We start from the raw sequence: 18,841 nt of genomic DNA, 5'->3' as shown, positions 1-18,841 counted from the left end.
ATGAACTATACATAAAAGTGTATCATATTTACAGGGACAGAAAATATGCTTGTCCTACAAGAAGCAATTGTGGTTTGCAATAAGATGTAAGAATGGGCAAATCAAGGAATACTCAAGGAAATAAGCTATTTACTATTCTTTCATTGATTGCCCAAAGCAATTTTCCTAATGCAATTTCAAAAGGAGAGGCCAGAAAAGAAATCTAGTTTCGGTCTTATTAGCTGGAGATAGGTGGGGATGTGTCATTTTGTGAAGTACCTATCCCCATGTCCAATTAGGGGAATTTTCTTATTTCTGCTTTGGTTTAATTATTGGCTGAATGCTCTCCCCGCTTCCCAGTCCCTTCCCAGTCACTAAAACTCTCCTACTGTTTCCTCTGAAATTCAGGAGTAGCCATTAGCAAACTCTCCTATAACCTCCATCTTTTTTCTGAACCCTCTCTTTGCATCCTGATCTACAAAACCTGGCTTTCTCCTATGGACACTTCGTCCTCTTCTACTCTCTCAAGTAACAGCCCTTCTCTTTTCCATGCATCTTGTACCACTGGGCTGGACATGGGAGAGGTGACATCTATTCTCCCTCCCTGCTCTTGATATACCTCCAGCACTGTATGCTGTGTTGTCAGATTACAGTACCGAGTACTCCTCCCTACTGTACCTATCTACCAACTAACACCTGAATTACTCCCCTTCATTTTATGAAGACTTTGGCTCCTAAATGTCACACCCTTTCAATGCTAGTTCTATCATAATTCCCTGTTTCAGTATCTACACAGATGATTCTGTAATATTTTATGGCAGGACCACCCTTTACAATATCTTTGTGCAAATAAGAAAAAGAACATTTCCTCCCTGTAGACCCTGTTCCACGCCATGACACTAAGGTGGGGGAATGGAGGACTCTAACTTTCAGCCACTGAGGGCCCCTCGGCAAGGCCACTCTGAAAGTGAGTACACACACTGCCTAACCACTCATGACAGCCTGACACCGAAGCTGCTGCTTTCCTCTCATTTTAGACATATGTTCCATAATGTTACCCTAAATTCAACTGACTGCATTCCACTCTCACATCACCTATCCTTCTCAGTCATTTTCTCTAGAACACCAAATCAAATAATCCTTCCACCCCGAGGAGACTCCTCCTTCACATCATCTCTCACACATTGTATCTTCACCCACTTCCACAACCAGTTTAAATTCCATGAAGATTGATCTTAACTACTCTATTTCATGCACCCTCGGCTCTCTTACCCCTCACTCTTTTCATCACTGTCACCTGACAAAATCTCAACTCTAGTCAAATCCAACTCTGTACCAACTCTGTCCTTGTAGAGTAGTCATGAATACAACTGGAGGAAGAAAATATACAACCATTCTGACTGGTCTCATATTATATTCAGGATTAGCACCTTATGCGTGTTCTTCATGATGTCAGACTGTAGACAAATATTCTGTACCTTCTCCTTAAATCTACAAAACTATCTTCCCTGTCTTCATCCTCAGCACGTGAACATGTGTCCTATTTCACTGAGAAGAATGAAGCAATAAGAAGCAAACTTCTATAAGCCCCTCTCCCACGGGTACTCACCGACCTTTATTTCTATGCAAATGCCCTGACTTTTCCTACTGTTTCCTTAGAACACCTCTCCATACTACTTAAATAAGGCCAATCTCTTCGTCTGTTTAAAAGATCCCATTCCCTCTTATCCAAATCAAGCACTTGGCAATAGGATACCCTCCTCATTAGCAAATTCTCCTCCTCAGCAAATTCTCCTCCTCAACTGGATTCTTCCATCAGTATACAATGATTATAATATTTATCGTGAGTGGTTACAGTTACATATTTTTAAAAAACTTTCTCTTGGTTCCACTTCCCCTTCTAGTCATTTTTCCCATTTCACTCCTTTCCTTTACCACAAAAATCTTGAAAGGACAGTCTACACTTGGGGTCACTAATTTCTGTTCCCCCATTCTCTTGAACCCACTCCATTTAGGCTTGTGATCTCACTATTCAACAAAAATTATCCTTATCAAGTTCTCTTTCATCAATAGCCTCACAAAATTAATTCCAACAGTTATGTCTAAGTCTTCATTATAAGTTGACATATAGAAGTATTTGGTACATTTGAGTCAATTCCTCCCAGAAACACTTTCTTCACTTGGTTTCCAGACCAGACAACATGTTCTGTCCATTTATCCTTAGTCTCATTTGCTGGTTCCTATAATCCCTCCAAGTTCTTAAAATTCAATTACCCCTGAGCTTAATCTTTGGGTCTCTTCTCTTTCCTATTACCTTCAGTTTGTTGGTGATCTCGTCTAGTTTCTTGCCTTTGAATATCATCTATAAACTAACCACTTTAAAATGTATATCTCCAGCAAGGTTTTCCACATGAACTTGTGTCAGTTAAGTCCAATTATTTAACATATCAACCTGGCTGTTGAAAATGAATCTCTTAATATGTCCCAAACGAAGCTCCTGATCAAAACCTCTTGCCCTAAACTGATTCTTTTGCAGATTTGCCATCTACATTAAAGACAACCTTATTCTTCCATTTGCTCACACTCAAACTTCAGAATCATCTCAAACTCTTCTTTGTTTCATAACTGCACTAATTTCAGTGGCTCTTTTGTATATTTACAGAACCCAATCAATTACCATCATATCCACTACTATTTCTCTTATTCAAACCACTTTCTCTAGAAGTGTAGCCTCTTCTCTAGAGTGTGCCAATAGCTTTCTAATCAATCTTCCTGTTTTCTCCTTTTTCATATATATCTTTATATATGTATATATAGACATGCATATCTATATATCTATATTTATATCTGTATACACAAACCTACATATAGGTAGATATAGATAAAGGAAGACCAATATCTGTATGCCTTTATCTATCCATATTATACTTAGTGACCCTAAGTGAGAATATTATCCTTTTACCTCAAAAACCTACAATGGTTTAACATCTCTTTCAAACCAGAAGCCAACATCAAGGCATCTCTTCTCTGAGAGAGAGAGAGAGAGAGAGAGAGAGAGAGAGAGACCCCACACACAAGTGCTCACACAAGCAGGCAGTACAATTAGAGGAATGACCCAATAAGAATCCCCTTGATTCTGCTGAAGGAATAGAGTTCACCCCATCATCAGTCCTTACAGAATGCCAGAAATTGCCATGGACCTCTTCTTTGTTCTCTCTCTAACCACAATGATGTGCCAAAGTTCACAGTACAATTACAACAATGGTGCAGGGTTCAGTGTTCAAAAGGTATTGAATTAGGGACATCAAATTCAATGAAAGTTGATTTTTAAAAAGTCTACAAGGCCTACTTCGACCATTTTACTAGGACAATCTGTGTTTCCTACATTAATTCACAATCTGTGCTGCAGATCAGATGGGCACTGAAGCAGAAACAGTCTCAGAGGGACTATCAAAAAGCACACCAGCTTTAAGCACAGGAGTGTCCAGCCAGGACGCAGAGGGATTCCTATGGCCATTAATAAAATGAACAGCTTTGGGCTATTAGTGAAATATGATGTTTCTGCAAGACCCCTTTAAGTTTTGTTTGTTTAAAGATAATTTACTGATTCCTATGAGCCCAATGACAGACTTTAATGACACAACCTTCCACTTGTGGGATCAGTGAGTGGGGGGAGGGGGGGGGAAGTACAGCCACTTTTGTGGAACAAAACTTTGTCAAAATTCATTACAAAAATTACATACACCAGCAGAATCATAACATAAATATCTAGAGGAAGATAAAAATGAATTAACATGGACAGAATTCAGAGGTGGAAATTGTCCCCTTAGAATTCTGGAAGGGATGCTTACTTTTCAAAAGCGTTTCACAGAAAAATAACTTATTTGGTCCTTTATCCACTGTGAGGAGTGTTAACATTAAGCTTAATTTACTATGGACAAGCCTAGGAACAAAGTTATTATAAAACTATTATGATCATAGGAAATAATAGCACAATCAGACATAAAACACTAGCATTCTCAAGCTTCACCTGAGAATAAAACCACCAGACACACCCTGGAATCCTCCCACCTTGCAAGAGAAATACATTGATAACACCCAAGATTATCCAGGAGAATCCATACAATTAGAAGCAAGATAAAACAACAAGCAAAAAACTGCATACTTTTCTTAGGTAATAACCTTTTGAGTCAAGATTGTTTTATGATAAATCTAAGTAGGTGGTAAAAACTTAGAAGAAAATTGTACCTACAATGGTAGGGAACTGAATTAGTGAATTATTAAAATGTTACATAACTCTGAAGAGAACAGGGCCCGTATCTTGAACTCCGTCACACTTACCTCCATTTCCTTCTCCACGGGCGCTGGTCTCCGCCATTTCTGTGCCATCCAGTTCAGACTCACAGCCTAAATCCAACGTTCCATCAGCTGGGCATGACGACTCCTCTTTCTGTATTATTTATAAAAGGTGATTAACGGAGCTGTATTAGCAACTGAAAACAGTCAAAATACTTCCAGAATTCTAAAGTATTGTCACATTTACTTGTAATTTGAAATTTTAATATTGATTTATTTTTTAATGTAAAATCACGCCTTAAAATAACTGAAAAAGAGCACACTGCCATGGCTCAGTTTTTGGATGACCTTTTAAAAATCTATGCAAAAACTAAGTTTCTTTTTGACATGTTGCTTTCTTTTGTTTTTCAATTTTACATTCTTCTTTATGTAAGGAAATGGCTTAACAACTCAGAATTATAATCACTAAATTACACATCCAAGTAGCTATAAAAAGCAACTAAAATAATACAAGTCCTTTTGGTTAACCTGTGTTATTTTTTGAAACACCCACAGTGACAAGGGTCTGATGTTTAATAGCTGAGAAAAAAAAATCTTTGCTTCTTTGCCAGGTATAATTTTTAACATTAAAAACAAAATCTTCTGAAAGCAAATTAATGACCTTTAAATGTACTCCATCATTTATTAAAGCAGTGACTTCTTTTCAATTTATAAGAAATAATACACTGATTTTACTTGTTCTAAGGTTCATAACCATTTAGGGACCATCAGCTTTTGTCCTCTGGAAATTTGCATCTTACATGGCATTTCCCATTCTAGATGAAAATGGGAATTGCACTAAAATAATTAAGACTCAGTTACCTGAAGCTTTTAGTTTTATTTCTCAATTCTTCTAACAAATATGCACGGTTAGTAAAATTTCCTTGAGATTACTGTTTGTTTTAAAAGTCAAATAACTGATTTAAATCAGCAAGTTTTTCAGGGAGAATAGAGGAATTTCTTATTTTTATGAAATACAGAAAGGCATCAGGTGTGAAGCTATGTATCAACCAATGGTCATTAAATCAGATAGTTTGTGACAACTGATCATCTTAAGCTCTTGGCTGATGATCCCTGGCACTCGTCCATGTAAATTTTTAAGAATCAAGAATTTTAAGGAAGCCACAACTATTTTCCAATACCATATGTTAGAGTGAAACCACAGATATGCTTTCTTTCCTTAAAGAAACATGTCATCATTTATTCTTAATATGAAATCATTTTTAAAACATCTGAAAACATTTAAGAGGCATAGGGGTCATTCTTCTACCCTTTACCCCAATCTAATTTTGTTTACCTGCACATGTCGAGGGGGAAAAAAACATGATATACAGCAATAACAGACATAATATGCAGAACAATCCAACTTACTTTGAGAGCATAGAGGCCTGACTTTCCAGGGATTTTGAAGAATGTTCCATCCCCTATTCGAGTGTTAGTGTGAAGCATTGCATTCAGACAGGCTAATGGAGAAGTTCCACTACAAAATAAAAGTGTGCAAAAAATGAAGCAGTCTGAGACGCAGTTTCTGTGGCAAAAGTGATCTGTCTCTTAAAAGGAAAAAAAACAAAAACACCCTCTCACATGCCTTTTAAAAATATCCTCCCAGCCCTGAAAACATCTACATTACAATAACAGGCCAGTCCAGTTTCGCCAAAGTTAATCAGATGCATCTGTCTTATAGGCTCCAGGCAAAAAGTCTCCTGAATTGAAATTATGCTTTTATTCATAAAGCAACCAACACTATATTTCAAAGAAACCAAAGCGAAACGTTTATGTGGTGTATTTTGCAAATAATCCTAGGAAGCCTCAGTATTTAAATATTACAGACAACTTGATGGTTGCACTTGAATGATCAAATAAACCAAGTTCAAGGACAGCTCCATCCTATAGGTTGAAAAGCAACAAAAGAATAATAAGAAACCAGGAAAGAACTGATTTGAAATTACAAGCATTTAAGTTACTCATGGGATTGCATTTTTCACAAGGCCAAATAAAAATGTATATCAGTGTTTATATCTCTGATACAGCTTCAACAATAACATCCTTTTCTCAGATTTGTCAAATAAAGAAATGTGTGTTTGGGAATTCTGCCCAGCTAATAATTATGTTGTGTATGAAAGATGCAAGTGACTGAATTATGAAATCAACAGTTTTTAAAAAAGAAATCTAACAGCATTAAACTAGTGATTAAAAATATCAAAGCCCATATGTACAAACAATATTGAAATGTACTCATACACATGGAAAGATGTTTATGAAATGTGTGACACATATGTATTTCCTGGGTTAGACTTTAGAGCATTTTTTTGTATTTTGTTTGCAAACTGATATTTTTGGAAACTAGAATTTAAAAACAGAATTCTTACTTTCACTTACTTGTGTTCATATACATTTTACTTCCTTATATGCTAAAAGATCAATACTTGGTTGAACCAATACTGATTAGAAGCCCTACTCCACCCTATTTACCTCTTAGGGGTTTTGGGTATTTAATCCAAAACATGCTGGGACGTCAGAAGGCCTTTAAGATAATAAGGTCTTGATTTTGAATTTCTGTGATGGGAATATAATTTTGTGCTACTAAATTAAAGTTTTCTAAAAGCCAACATCATCAAATCCCTTACTTAGTATGAAAGCTCACCAATAAAATGAAAAAGCTGAAATTGCTGAGTTGCCACAACACACTTAATAGCCAGTCAGCATATATACACATCATCGTCATAAAGGTTTATAAGTATTGTAATAATAAGAGCACTCTTTATTATTTTAGAAAACAACTCTCTTTGCCAACATGTCAGTATGATTCCATTGGGTTTGACAGGAAGCAAGAGCCCTAATATAAATTTGGTCGAAGAACAATGCAGTTATAACACTAAAGTACACATGGTTAGAATGCTGTGTGTTTATGTAATATCTTTCCTCATGAAACTTCTACAAGCTTACAGCTTCATTTCATTATTTTTCCTTACAAAAGATTTTTTGCTCTTGTTTAAAGTAGGCCAGGCATACTTTATATAGTAAAATATATTCATCTCCCAGAAATATCTGTCCATGAATAAATTCCAGATAAATGATGCTATACATGCTACACTGAATACTGCAAAATATATTTTTTATCATTATTCTCTTCAGGCAAAAAGCACAGGCAATTTGAAGCTGGGAATTATTATGCCAGATTTGTGGAATTTTAATTTAGTGAAACTGTCAGAAACACAGATTTTTTGTAGGGACTTGGCAAGAAGATGTTAACACTACAAGCAAAATAGAATCCAATACATAAAAATGATACAATGTAGACTTTAAAAAGTATAACTTAATAAAACTGTCCACCTAACAACAACCCTCACAACATTCTTCCTGCTCTTTATTTTTAAGGCCCCAGTATACACAATTTCCAGAACTCAGAGTTACAATATTAAAGAATAAGATAGCATTAAAGATAGCTAAAAAGAACAACAAAAAAACCACTGAACAAATATAATTTAACATCATTATAATTTAAATTTTTTCTAAGGTACAGTAAACAAAAGATAATTGAAGATAAATTGACTATTAAATAGCAGTTTAATGCTATGCTTGCTGCAAACATAAGTGATAAGCACCCAGTTTCAGATAAATAATAAACCCTATTGAGCATGAATATATTATTTAATTATACTGTTTATTAACTCAATACACTCAAGATTCACTATAGAAATATTTTAAAATACGTAATCTACAATCACATGACAATATAGCTCCAAAAGTCTCAATAACTACTGTAATTTTTCCCAAATCTTACCCAAAACAAACTGCTTTATTTCAAAACTATACATTCGCTTTTAGAAGAATTAGAAAATACTTTGCAATCAAATGCAAATTGTACAACTCAAATCATTGGCGAATTAGTCACTTAGTCTTCAGCATGTCACTTGCAATTCTTTATAGACAAATATACTGATGATATAATGTTTTATTTAAAAACAATAAAACATTAGCTTCAAAAGAGTTAATTGCTTATTTCAAGGAAACTGTTTTGTCCAGTGCAGAATATACATAAAAGAATGGATTTTTTTAAATCTTTCAGACCATTTACTTTACCATTTGCTGTTAGTCTCAACAATTCCATAAAGTCTAGAAAATATGGACTGCTTTTCCTGAAGTAATGAATGCCTTAATATTAATAAATAACTATATATAAATAAATTATTTATATATTTTTATTATTTTTATATTCAGGAAAAATAGAACTAGTAAGCATGCCTTGGTCTAGTTTAAGAAAGATAAATATATTTAATAAACACATGTATACACACATACACATATGTCACAATGATTTATTGTGGGTATAAAAATGATAAGGCAAACGTGTTACAAGTCTAATTTTAGATAGCATGAAAACATATGTAACATTTCCTATTATTCATTAATTAAAATTTTTTATTTATACTTATTGTAAAGGTTAATCACAATTTTGTAATAGAGTACATACATGTATATGTATATATGAAATAATAAAATGTCAATAATTTAACAAAAAAATTTCTAAAATTTCAAAGATACTTACTTTCTAAAAAGATGAATGGAAGAGTTGTGATATCCCGATTTATGAAAGGAAAACAAAGAAAAAGAAGAAAAAAGTTAGTTTTTCAACTTAAAATGCAATTCTGCATCTTACCATTTCAATAATAGGACAATGTACAAGAAACACACCAAACTCAGGTTTGGCCACCCATAGGGAGGAAAATACTGAGGGACTGGGGTAAAAGGTGATTTCTACTTTCTTCCCTAATATTTCTATAATATTTTCATTTTGTCCACAATGCATATGTATTTCCATATGAGGAATATAATTAGAGATAAATATGTAGGACAGTATTTGTCCCTAATTCTTTTCTTTCTGCCATTCACTGTAATTGGGTTCTTTCCTATACACCTGCCAAGGTAGATATACAGCTTATCCTGTTTGTTTGTTTTTCTCCATAGACTGTAGCATTATGGAACTCTGCTGGTTTGTTTTCATTTCCCACAACCCTTGAAGCAGAACAGGGGTGGAATTTGGAGGCAGGGGAGCAGGCATAATTTAAACTGTCTAGACATCAAAGAACCCCCAGAGACGCTTTGCAGAGACCGGTGCTGTGCGAAATACAGAAAAATCATTGCTCTATCACACCAAATTGATGACAGAGCACATAAAATTTTACTAATAGTGCACACTTAATAAATGGAATGAATGGCTTATCTATTTTAATAATTTTAAGAACCAGGAAGAATACTTGGGAATGCAATTGGAAGAATATTTATAGACATGACAAAGAAAATATCATAATTGTGGCCTTCCTTTCCTTTGTATAAAAAATGGTAATGCTTTCCAAGATGGTATTTAAGTAATACAAATCTTAAACTACTTTATTTTGTTAAGTATCTCAATAAAAATTTCAGGTAAAAGCTATTTCTTAAAAACATTCTTAAATCTCAATTTTCAAATATGGGAACATTAAAAAAAATCAATCCTGAACAACACAAGTCTAAAATTCAACAAATTCAAGAAACTTATTAGGAAGCATTAAACAGTTACTGTGCTAAGTGCTACTAATATAAATTAATAGATAAAATTATATGTTCACTCTCCTTTCAAAAAATTAATAGCTCCTTTCAAGTACTTTTAGTATTGATAGCTTACAGAAAATATCTTAATTTTATTTTAACAGGAAATTATATGGGCCTCTGGGGTGCTGCTAATGTTTTATCTAGTTATTGACACAGATGCGTTCACTATGTAAAATTAAATTATAATTCGTACATTTAGCTCTATGCAACACTTCACAAAAATACTTTAATGTTATACAAAGAATAATGTCCTTGGATTTATCTATTCATTTACATATTTAAGGGGCATGTCACTACTAGTGGAGAAAATTAAACTATTTCTATCAATGAATGTGGATGATTCCTAAGTACATATAGACACAGTGTACATCATTTGATAAATCAATGACCTAGTAGTCCTAGATAATTAAAAACTACCCTAGAAAGTCAAGGTCAAACTGCCACTCACTCTTAAGAGATATTACTGCTAGTCTGGAACTCCCTAAAATAACTGAAAATAAAAACTTAAAGGTTACAGTCTTTTATACACTTTACAAGAATAATCCTAGCACATAAAATGTTAGCCAAAAAAATGACCTACAGTAACCCTTAAATTTAATTTTGAATAAAAGAACAGTATTCCAAACTTCACAGTCCCTCTGAAAAGATTACTAATCAAAGTTTTTAATGAGCACTGACATAGAAACAAGCAATTAACTCAAGAGATGGGTTATTTTTAAAGGAAGATATTTTGCCCATTTCTATGTTAAGAATATTGACATGATTTCAATATTCCACATGTCTCTAAGGTACATTTTTATAAGCTGGATATATTGAGGTAGAAAATAATTACCAAGTAACATATGTTGTACAATTTAATTCTTAGAGCAAAAATTTCAGACTCCAAACCGAAACAGTATAGCTCTGATTGGTTTGAACAATATAAAAAGATTTTTTTTAATATAAAGACATTTGAACTTAGACCTTTTATCTACTTTATGGACACTACCAAGGTGCCGCTAGATTGATTATAGTGATTTACACAGGAAACGTTTGTTTAGTCAACATTAATTTAGGATAGTATCTATAAGGAAATTAAGAAATAGTCCTATAAAACTATAAACTAAACTAAAGCATATAATAATCTATCATTTTTAAAGACCTCCAACTAAAGCATGAGGTCTCTAAAAATATAGCCTTTCACATGTAAATAAAATTGAAAATAACTTATTCAGTAAAGGTAGAGGGAAAAGAATAAAAATAATAAATATCTATTATTATAGTTACTATTTATTCAGTATCTCTTATGTGACTGAGCTTTTACAACTATTATCAATATTCCTTATAGCCACCATAAAATGTAAGCATGATTCTCAGTTTAGCAGATGTAACAGAGGCTGAGAGATTAAGAATCTTACTGCAATCAAATAGCAAGTGATACATCTGAAATTCAAGTTCTACTCTGATTCTAAAGCTAATGCTCTTCACACTATTCCATATTCCCTCTCCACAGGGTTGCCTTCTCCACCTAATGAACCTTGGGTCCTAAAAATAAAAAAAAAATATGCACACATATATACATATATTTTATATACATATATTTTATATATGTATATATAAAATATGTATATGTATACATTTTTATATGTATTTTATACATATATAAAATATCTCACTTGAAGGAAATACATAAAGGAAAGCCAGACACTGGCAAAATGTAAGGTGGTTGACACGATCTTCTCTCAATGATGCCTGTTACAATGACTCCCCATGAAAAATTTCAAGTATTATAAAGAAGGAACTAGGCTGCAGAAATGACATTGTTGGTTATCTTCTTCATGTAACGCTACCTATGTAAACTAAGAAAGAAAGAACTCTGAGAGAATAATGTAGAGAATTGAGATCCATAATCAGGATGTCTCTTTGTAGAATCCAATCATTAAAAAAACACACAATCCATTAACTGAATAATCATTTACTAAGCACATTATATATGTCAAGCTAGTGTTGAAATAAATTTGCACTCTGACAGTGCTTTGCACATAATAGAAATGCAGGCTGAGCTGAACTGAATTCTATGAATACATATGAAATGACAAGGGATTCAGGAGAAAGGAGCCTTGAGGCATGTGGCACAACAAGAGAAAATCATTTGGAATTTAAATGTTATCCTTAGTTTATTCCAAGGAGATGACTTAGATGGGATCATGAGCACATTTCTAATGTCACTGACTCAGTGCAGAAGCAGCCAACCCATGGCTATCACGGGCTCTTCAGGACTTTATACTATTTTCTCACCACTTTAATCTCACAAAGAGTACTTTCAATTAGAACAAAATATACATTTACCAAAATAAAATACTGAATTTCATATATTAAAGAAGAGATCTTATCATTATATTTGGTATGATAAATTAGTTTCATATAAAAATGCAAATGTCTACATTCTACTTGTAGCTACTCGTACTCTCCCATCTTGTTAGCGATTGCTAATTCTGCAGCATTTCCAAATGTGTTCTATGGAACATTAGTCCCAAGTGATGCTCAAAAAAATTTATCAAATGAGTTTTGGAAAAGCAGCATGCTACATGCTTCTCTTGCAAACTCACCAATACATTAATAATATATACTGAAGTGTCTGAAAAATCCTACTTAGGTCAAGAAACATGCTCAACCCAGTATTTCCTAAGCATATTTAATAATAAAAAAAATGTCCTCCACACTATAATATTTGACAACATCCCTATAGTATGCCAAGAAATATATTTGGGGAAACGCTATATCATATTTATGATTAGGATCATTAGAAAAAAAGGACCTTAGCGGTTATACTCCCAGGAATGTTTAATTTTATCAGCCAAATGCTTAAAAACATTTTGTATTTAAAGTATCTGTCTCTCTGTGGAAAAATACGCAGTAAGGTGAATATTTTTCTCTGTGTAAATTTATAAAACTGAAAAACATATCCAGGAACTTCAGCACTGAAAAATTTATAAACAGTATCCACAAAAAACTGAAATCAGTATATATTTGCAATATGATGTTACCAACATAAAAACCATCTTAGTCATCTCTCGCCATGGAAATCTGCCTTCTAATTCTCTATTTCTCTCACTCAGTGATGGGTGCTGCCCTCCTCATCATTTCCTTAGACTGAAGCACTTCTCACACTATTCAAATTATTCTGTCTTAGCAAAGTTCATCTTTCCATTTACATTTTTACTTCCTCAAATCCTAATTCAAAAACTCTTTACATCACAAGAGAACAGGTCTACAGCCCCCGACCCTAACCCTACCTTCAACATCTCCCTGCTCCAGTTCAGCCTATCCACTGGTGCCAGAGCAATGTTCCCACTAAAAAACAAATAACTAACAAAGAAAAGCAAAACCAAACCAAAAAAAAAAAAAAAATGTAGAAAAAATACTGCTCAGACTCTTCAGGCAATGCCATACACTGGATTTTTATTAATTATTTTTTTTCTTTCTTTCTCTTTCTTTCTTTCTTTTTCCTCCCTCCCTCCCTCCCTCTCTCTCTTTTCCTTCCTTCCCCCCTCCTTCCCTCCTCCCTCCCTCTCTCCCTCCCTCCTTCTATCCTTCCATTCCTTCCTTCCTTCCTTCCTTCCTTCCTTCCTTCCTTCCTTCCTTCCTTCCTTCCTTCCTTCCTTTCCTTCATCAGTGGTTTTCACTGAGGACCAGACAAAGGAAGCACAGACTCCTCAGCTGACATTAGGGTCCTGTCAAACACACTTGGCATGTAGCTCATCTTCATCTCCGATTTTCAGATTACTATCCCACTCTCAGACTATTCTCCTACAATCCAATCCAATTCAGTAAACCTCATGCCTCCATGGTTTCTCATCATCTGTTTTGGCTCATGTGAAACCTTCTACAAGGAAATGCATCCCACTCTTTGTTCCATTTACCGCTCAGGATAAAAAATTTACCTACCACTTGTAAGGTGACACCTTTTGTAATATTCCTGCACTACAGTCTCAACACTATGCATACCTCTCATGGCTTCTTTTCATCAAAATTGCTTACATTTCTAACTTTCCTGCCCTTGCTACTTCTGAGTTTGGGATCTCCATAGGGGATAGACATATATTGATTTATCTTTGTATTATCTGACAAGCAATCTCAATGTACTCGAAAGGTGTTTGTTGAGATGAATTTAAACACTGCTCTAAAAATTGTTAACAATCAAGGATTTGTGGACATAAAGCACCTGCAATGAATATCATCTATATTCTATTCAAACTCATGACTACGAACGTGTGTCAGTCATCCTACATATCACACAGGCCATCTGACCATCTTATATTTGCATGGTTGGCACCGCTTTCTCTTAGGGACTTTCCCTTCCTCAGTAATGTGATTCCAGTGTAGCCATCAATGAAATGGTCCCAAGTTTCACACCAGGAAGGCTAGCAAGATTAAACTATCTGATCGAACAGCAGAAGTTTGAATATCTTTTGAGGAACTGATGTAGGAATAAAGAGAACAGGGAATGTAGAAACATAGCTGGAGAGGTACAAAAACAGAAACGAGCTGGTGCCTACCTCTGCTTCCATGAGGACACAGACTGCTGAGAATAAAGGTAACCAAAGGAAAGCAGAGCAACACATGGAAAGAAAAGAGGGGAAAATGATATGATTCGAGCTCTGTATTATCTAGTCATGTTGAAAATCAACCTATTGGATGTTCAAGTTAATTAAACCAGTAAGTCCCCCGTTTATTTCATTTTTTACACTTGACTAAGTGATTTATGCAACCTGACCTCATTTGTCTAGGCCTCAATTTTGTCATCTGTAAAATGAGTTTAAAACAGGCATGCTTGAAAGCTCTACTAACCCCTTTCTGATTAAGAACGTATGGGCAATTAATAATGATTTGACTACTGGCTTACTGCTCATTCCAGCTATACTGTCTGCCCTCATACTACTTTCATGTTCAGCACCCTATGCTCTCCTTCTTTGCCTTCTTTTTTTAAAAATTATTTTATTTACTTATTTTTAGAGAGGGGAAGGGAGGAAGAAAGAGAGGGAGAGAAACATCAATGTGGGGTTGCCTCTCATGTACCCCCTACTGGGGACCTGACCTTCAACCCAGGCATGTGCCCTGACTGGGAATCGACCCAGTGACCTTTTAGTTTACAGTCCAGCACTCAATCCACTGAGCCACACCAGCCAGGGCCTCCCTTGCCTTCTGATAACCTCTCCAGTATTTAATGATCGTCTCTGACCCTCTCCAGCATTACAGGCTGTCCTATGACTGTAGCATTTAGCCCTGTGCTGTCTAGCATTGCATTGCTCGATGGCAACCAGCTCCTCAGGGCTCCAACTTCATCAGGATTTTTTACGTTCCCCTCAGAGAGTCCTGCCACACTTGGACACTCAGAAAACATTCAGGGGCTGTTGATAAGCTAACATTTCATGATTTACAGAGTAGAACAAAATCTGAAGCTTGGCAATACCAAATATTGGTTGAGGAGGTCCAGAAATAGAGCTATGAAATACTCCAGTGAGAATATAAATTGACACAACCAATTTGGAAAGACATCTGGCAATATCTAGTGAAAAAAAAATGTGCATGCTCTACAGATCAGCAATGTCACTGTTTGGTATAGACTCTCGAAAAACTAACATTCACAGAGACATTATTTGTCTGAGGACAAAGCTGTCAATAAACTAAATGTTCACCAATAGCTATAAAAATATTTTTACCTAAATATTCACAGTAAACCTATAAAATTCCAGACTATAATAGTAAACAGCAAATCAATGACACTGATTGCCACTAAGAATAGAAGGAAATCAAAGGAACTTCAGTTTTGTCTGTTACACTTTATATAAAAGAAATTCAAAGCAACTATGATGACGTGTCCACAACTATTAATTCCAGTTGGTGGTTTTTGGTCTATGCAATTTTACTGTATTTTGAAAATTTCCAAACATAAAATAGAATTGTTAATGTTTTTCTTTTATCCACATTTTGGCTTCTCTCTAATGTATCAGATCCTTCCCTTGTTTCAAGTTATGTTAATGTTTAAACATTTTTATGCAAGCAAGTAAATAACTACATGAAAATTATATACAGATTGTAAATGTACATCATTTTACAGAGTTAAAAATTCCCTATCAACTTCCCCCAACTGCACCCACTGCTTCGGAAGTAATGACTATTAAATATTTATCATGTTTTCTTCCATAGCTCTTTCTATTTACATTCATACACATGAATATATTCAAATCTATAGTTCGGTATTTTAAATTTATTTTCAACACAAATGATAGCATTAGTGCCTACTGGTAGGTACATGCTTTCTTAACTTAACAACATGAGTGGGAATTTTTCCGAGAGAGTATTTTTTGCCATTTATTTTCTATAGAATACTGAATGCTCTTAATATTCATTTAATGTTCTTACTATCCAATAGGGTAAATATGTTATATCATAATTTTAAAATATCTCCCTTTTATTTAACACTTAGTTTGTATCTAAGTTTACCCATTAAAATAGTGCTACAATAAAGAATCTGATATTCACCTTATGTACGTTCTATAGATTGAATATTTGTGTTACTCTCAAAATTCGTATGTTGAAACCCAATCCCCGATATGATGGCATTTAAAGGAGTAAGGGGGGAGCTTCTGGGAGGTGGTTAGGTCATGAGGATGATGCCCTCCTCTGCAGGGTTGGTGTCCTTCTAAAGGGGGGGCCCAGAGAGCGCTCTCCCTACTGCCTGCGCAAGTACTTAACATGAAACTGAAATGTCTATGAACCAGAAAGCGGGCCTTCGCCACACTCTGAATCTGGAGGCCCTTTGATCTTGGGCTGCATAACCTCTGGAACTGTGAGATGCTTTCAAAATTTGGATAGTTATTTCCAAATTACTTTCCTTGAGAGTAACTATTTTCCTCACTCTAATCAATCTTTAGTGGACACTATCAATCTTTAAATATTTGCTAATCTAATCAAAATGGAGTGACCAGGTCATTCCAAGGAGAGCGAGCAGATGAAGAAGGCGCCGATGGACAGAGTTAAAATGTGATGTACAGAAACGTGACCATTTGGTATTTCCAGAGCAGCGTGTGGGAGAGAGAGTAAGGTTAGGGTCACATTCTAGAAGGAAAGTAGGTACGACATCATGTGTACAACTTTTATACTACAGTTCAAATCCCCTGGCAAGAAGCCTCCTGCAGGGGACAGTGCAAAGCCCTGGAAGACTTCCTTAAGGAGGGCAATGTCCTTGTCCCTTTGCAGCATGAGGATAGGTCTAGAATGAGACATGCCTAGAAGAAGAGAGATTAATTAGTATCCTGTAGTATTGGGCTGCAGGGAAGATGACAAGAACCTCCGCAGAGCAACAGTGGCAGGGCAGAGGTGTAGAAGAAGAGTAGAGGAGTAAATGAGAAGAAATACCGGTGGGGGAGTTAGAAGGACAGAGAAACTGACCAGATATGTGAGATAAAGGACAGGAAATTTAGGACTGCTCCAGGGGCTGGGAGCCAATGGGGGCATAATTAAGACATGTAATTCGAGAAGAGGTAGGTTTGGGGGGAAAATGGTGAATTTAGTCCTGGACTTACTAATCTAAAGTTATGCATCCAAAATTCAGATACAAACTCAAATCACAACGCTAAGGGTTGGGGTCAGAGATAAACAGTGGGGAACCATCAGCATATCCACGGTATTTAGAAAAAAGAAAATCAATAGGCACAGATGTAGTTTAAATAATATAAGAAGAGGAAAATGAATGACTTGGAATTATTACATTCCAAAAGCCAGAAAACTGCATGGGCAAATGTTTCTGAGATAAAAAGGAGAAAAGAATTCTATGAAGAATTTCATTATAATAATGAGGTGTGACTCTCACTTCAGGATATGATTACTTCAGAAGTCAGAGTAAATCTCTGTATTCATAGGCAGTAATAACCTGTAAGAAGAAAATTACCTAGATCTAACCAGCAGAAACCCTCCTTTTAAATATAGTTTTTCTTTTAAAAAGCAGTATGTAAGAATATTGTAAAGTATCTGTCAATTGAAGAAAAGGTAAGAAAAATCACTCAAAATCCCAACTCCTTAAAGCAACCCTGAGAATTCTATAAAATTTCTTTTCGCCAATTTTTCTCATGTGTTTCTATTTTAAAATGATCATTTATCTAACTGTTGAATCACAATATTTTACTTTATATTACACCTTTTCCATACTGCTATAAAACCATCATAAATATGTTAAATGGTTAAACATATTCTATCAACTTGTTTCAAGTGAGCAATTTTCAATTTGGCTGTATATTAAAGCTTTTAGGGGAATTTTTTTAAAGCAAGTTTTGAGGCAACTCCAAATTATTAAATAAAAATCTCTGGGTGGGGCATCAGCATCAGCATTTTCTCATATCTTTCCAAATGCTTCTAATATGCAGCCAAGTTTGAGAACCATTTATATCGCCAGTGAACATTTAAATTACATCCTTTGTTTATAACTAAAATAGCATTGATATGAGTATCACAGTGCATATAATACTTCTTCTTATACTCAAGAATAATTTAATATAGGCTTACAGAAGTGGCATTATTAATTCAAAAGACATAAGTTATATAATGACTTTCTTGCAAATTACGCCAACTGGCTTTTCAAATAAGTTATTTAGGTTTACATTCTCAGCAGTAGTATAAAAGCAAGAAGCATCATTTGGAGTCAGAGTGAAGTGCATGGACTGATTAATTTATTAAGTAAACTAAGAAAAAATCTCCAATAATTACTGTACCTTGCATATCTATGATTACATTAGTAAGATCAAATGCTTATTCACATACTTGTTTTATTCTTAGTTTTATGGGCTAGAACTCTCCTGTTCGTGTCCTTTGACCACAATGCTCTAAGCTCATTATTTTTTCTTATTGTTTTAATAATCTCTTTATATTACACTTCTATAATATTAACTAAAAAAAT

General features: G+C 34.7%; 1 protein-coding gene across 1 annotated transcript in view; it reads right to left on the bottom strand.

Moving 5' to 3' along the window:
- The window catches only part of ASXL3 (ASXL transcriptional regulator 3), a 164,958-nt gene that overhangs the window by 97,357 nt on the left and 48,760 nt on the right, over window positions 1–18,841 (bottom strand). The window contains exons 6-7 of the mRNA XM_054583813.1: window positions 5,686–5,794; window positions 4,321–4,429 (exon numbers count right to left, since the gene is read on the bottom strand). Of these exons, the coding sequence (XP_054439788.1) occupies window positions 4,321–4,429; window positions 5,686–5,794 (218 nt within the window). The remainder of the gene's footprint in view (window positions 1–4,320; window positions 4,430–5,685; window positions 5,795–18,841) is intronic.

This window comes from Pteronotus mesoamericanus, unplaced genomic scaffold, assembly GCF_021234165.1.
Source record: "Pteronotus mesoamericanus isolate MK-2021 breed Mesoamerican mustached bat unplaced genomic scaffold, CSHL_Meso_final contig_74, whole genome shotgun sequence".
Lineage (NCBI taxonomy): Eukaryota > Metazoa > Chordata > Mammalia > Chiroptera > Mormoopidae > Pteronotus > Pteronotus mesoamericanus.
The sequence above is the reverse complement of the archived record's forward strand: the minus strand, read 5'-3'. Positions and strand labels throughout refer to the sequence as shown.